We start from the raw sequence: 508 nt of genomic DNA on the forward strand, positions 1-508 counted from the left end.
AAACCCTAACAGCTGATCCAGACAGTCATCGGTTGCCCTGTTCTCTCTGCTCTGCCCGAGTTGGCTTTCGAGCCGCTCTGAAACCAACGGTGCGATCTTCGTTGGAAAAACCTCAGCGAGAGGATCGTCAGCAGCGCCGTTTCCATCACCGCATCCTGCACTGTCCCGGTGCCCACCAGAACCTGCATTTCGGGTTACAGAGGGTGAACAAGCCACGTCAGGGGCCAAATTTTATTTGGGATCACAACGTATTTGGGAGGCATAGGCACACGTTCTCCTTCAGGCCAAACTGCGCCTGTCATGTTCTTCTAACTTAGCGGACCGCTCACAAACCTACCGAGGCTTAACTCGTCCCTGCTAACCAGAACCGGAGCCCAGCCCCCCGCAGCCCCCGGCGCACGGCGCTCGGGAAGGGCGGAGCACCCGCGGGACAACGTCTGGAGCCCAGCCCTGGGATCGCGGCAGCAGCGCGGCCCCCCGAGGAGCACGGCTCAGGGCACATTTTCCC

General features: G+C 60.4%; 1 protein-coding gene across 1 annotated transcript in view; it reads right to left on the bottom strand.

Annotated features, from left to right (window-relative positions):
- The window catches only part of DEXI (Dexi homolog (mouse)), a 1,242-nt gene extending 1,054 nt beyond the window's left edge, over positions 1–188 (bottom strand). The window contains exon 1 of the mRNA XM_010003284.1: positions 11–188. Coding sequence (XP_010001586.1) covers positions 11–188 — 178 coding nt within the window. The remainder of the gene's footprint in view (positions 1–10) is intronic.
- Positions 189–508: the final 320 nt, after the last annotated feature.

This window comes from Chaetura pelagica, unplaced genomic scaffold (genome assembly GCF_000747805.2).
Source record: "Chaetura pelagica isolate M959 unplaced genomic scaffold, ChaPel_1.0 scaffold138, whole genome shotgun sequence".
Lineage (NCBI taxonomy): Eukaryota > Metazoa > Chordata > Aves > Apodiformes > Apodidae > Chaetura > Chaetura pelagica.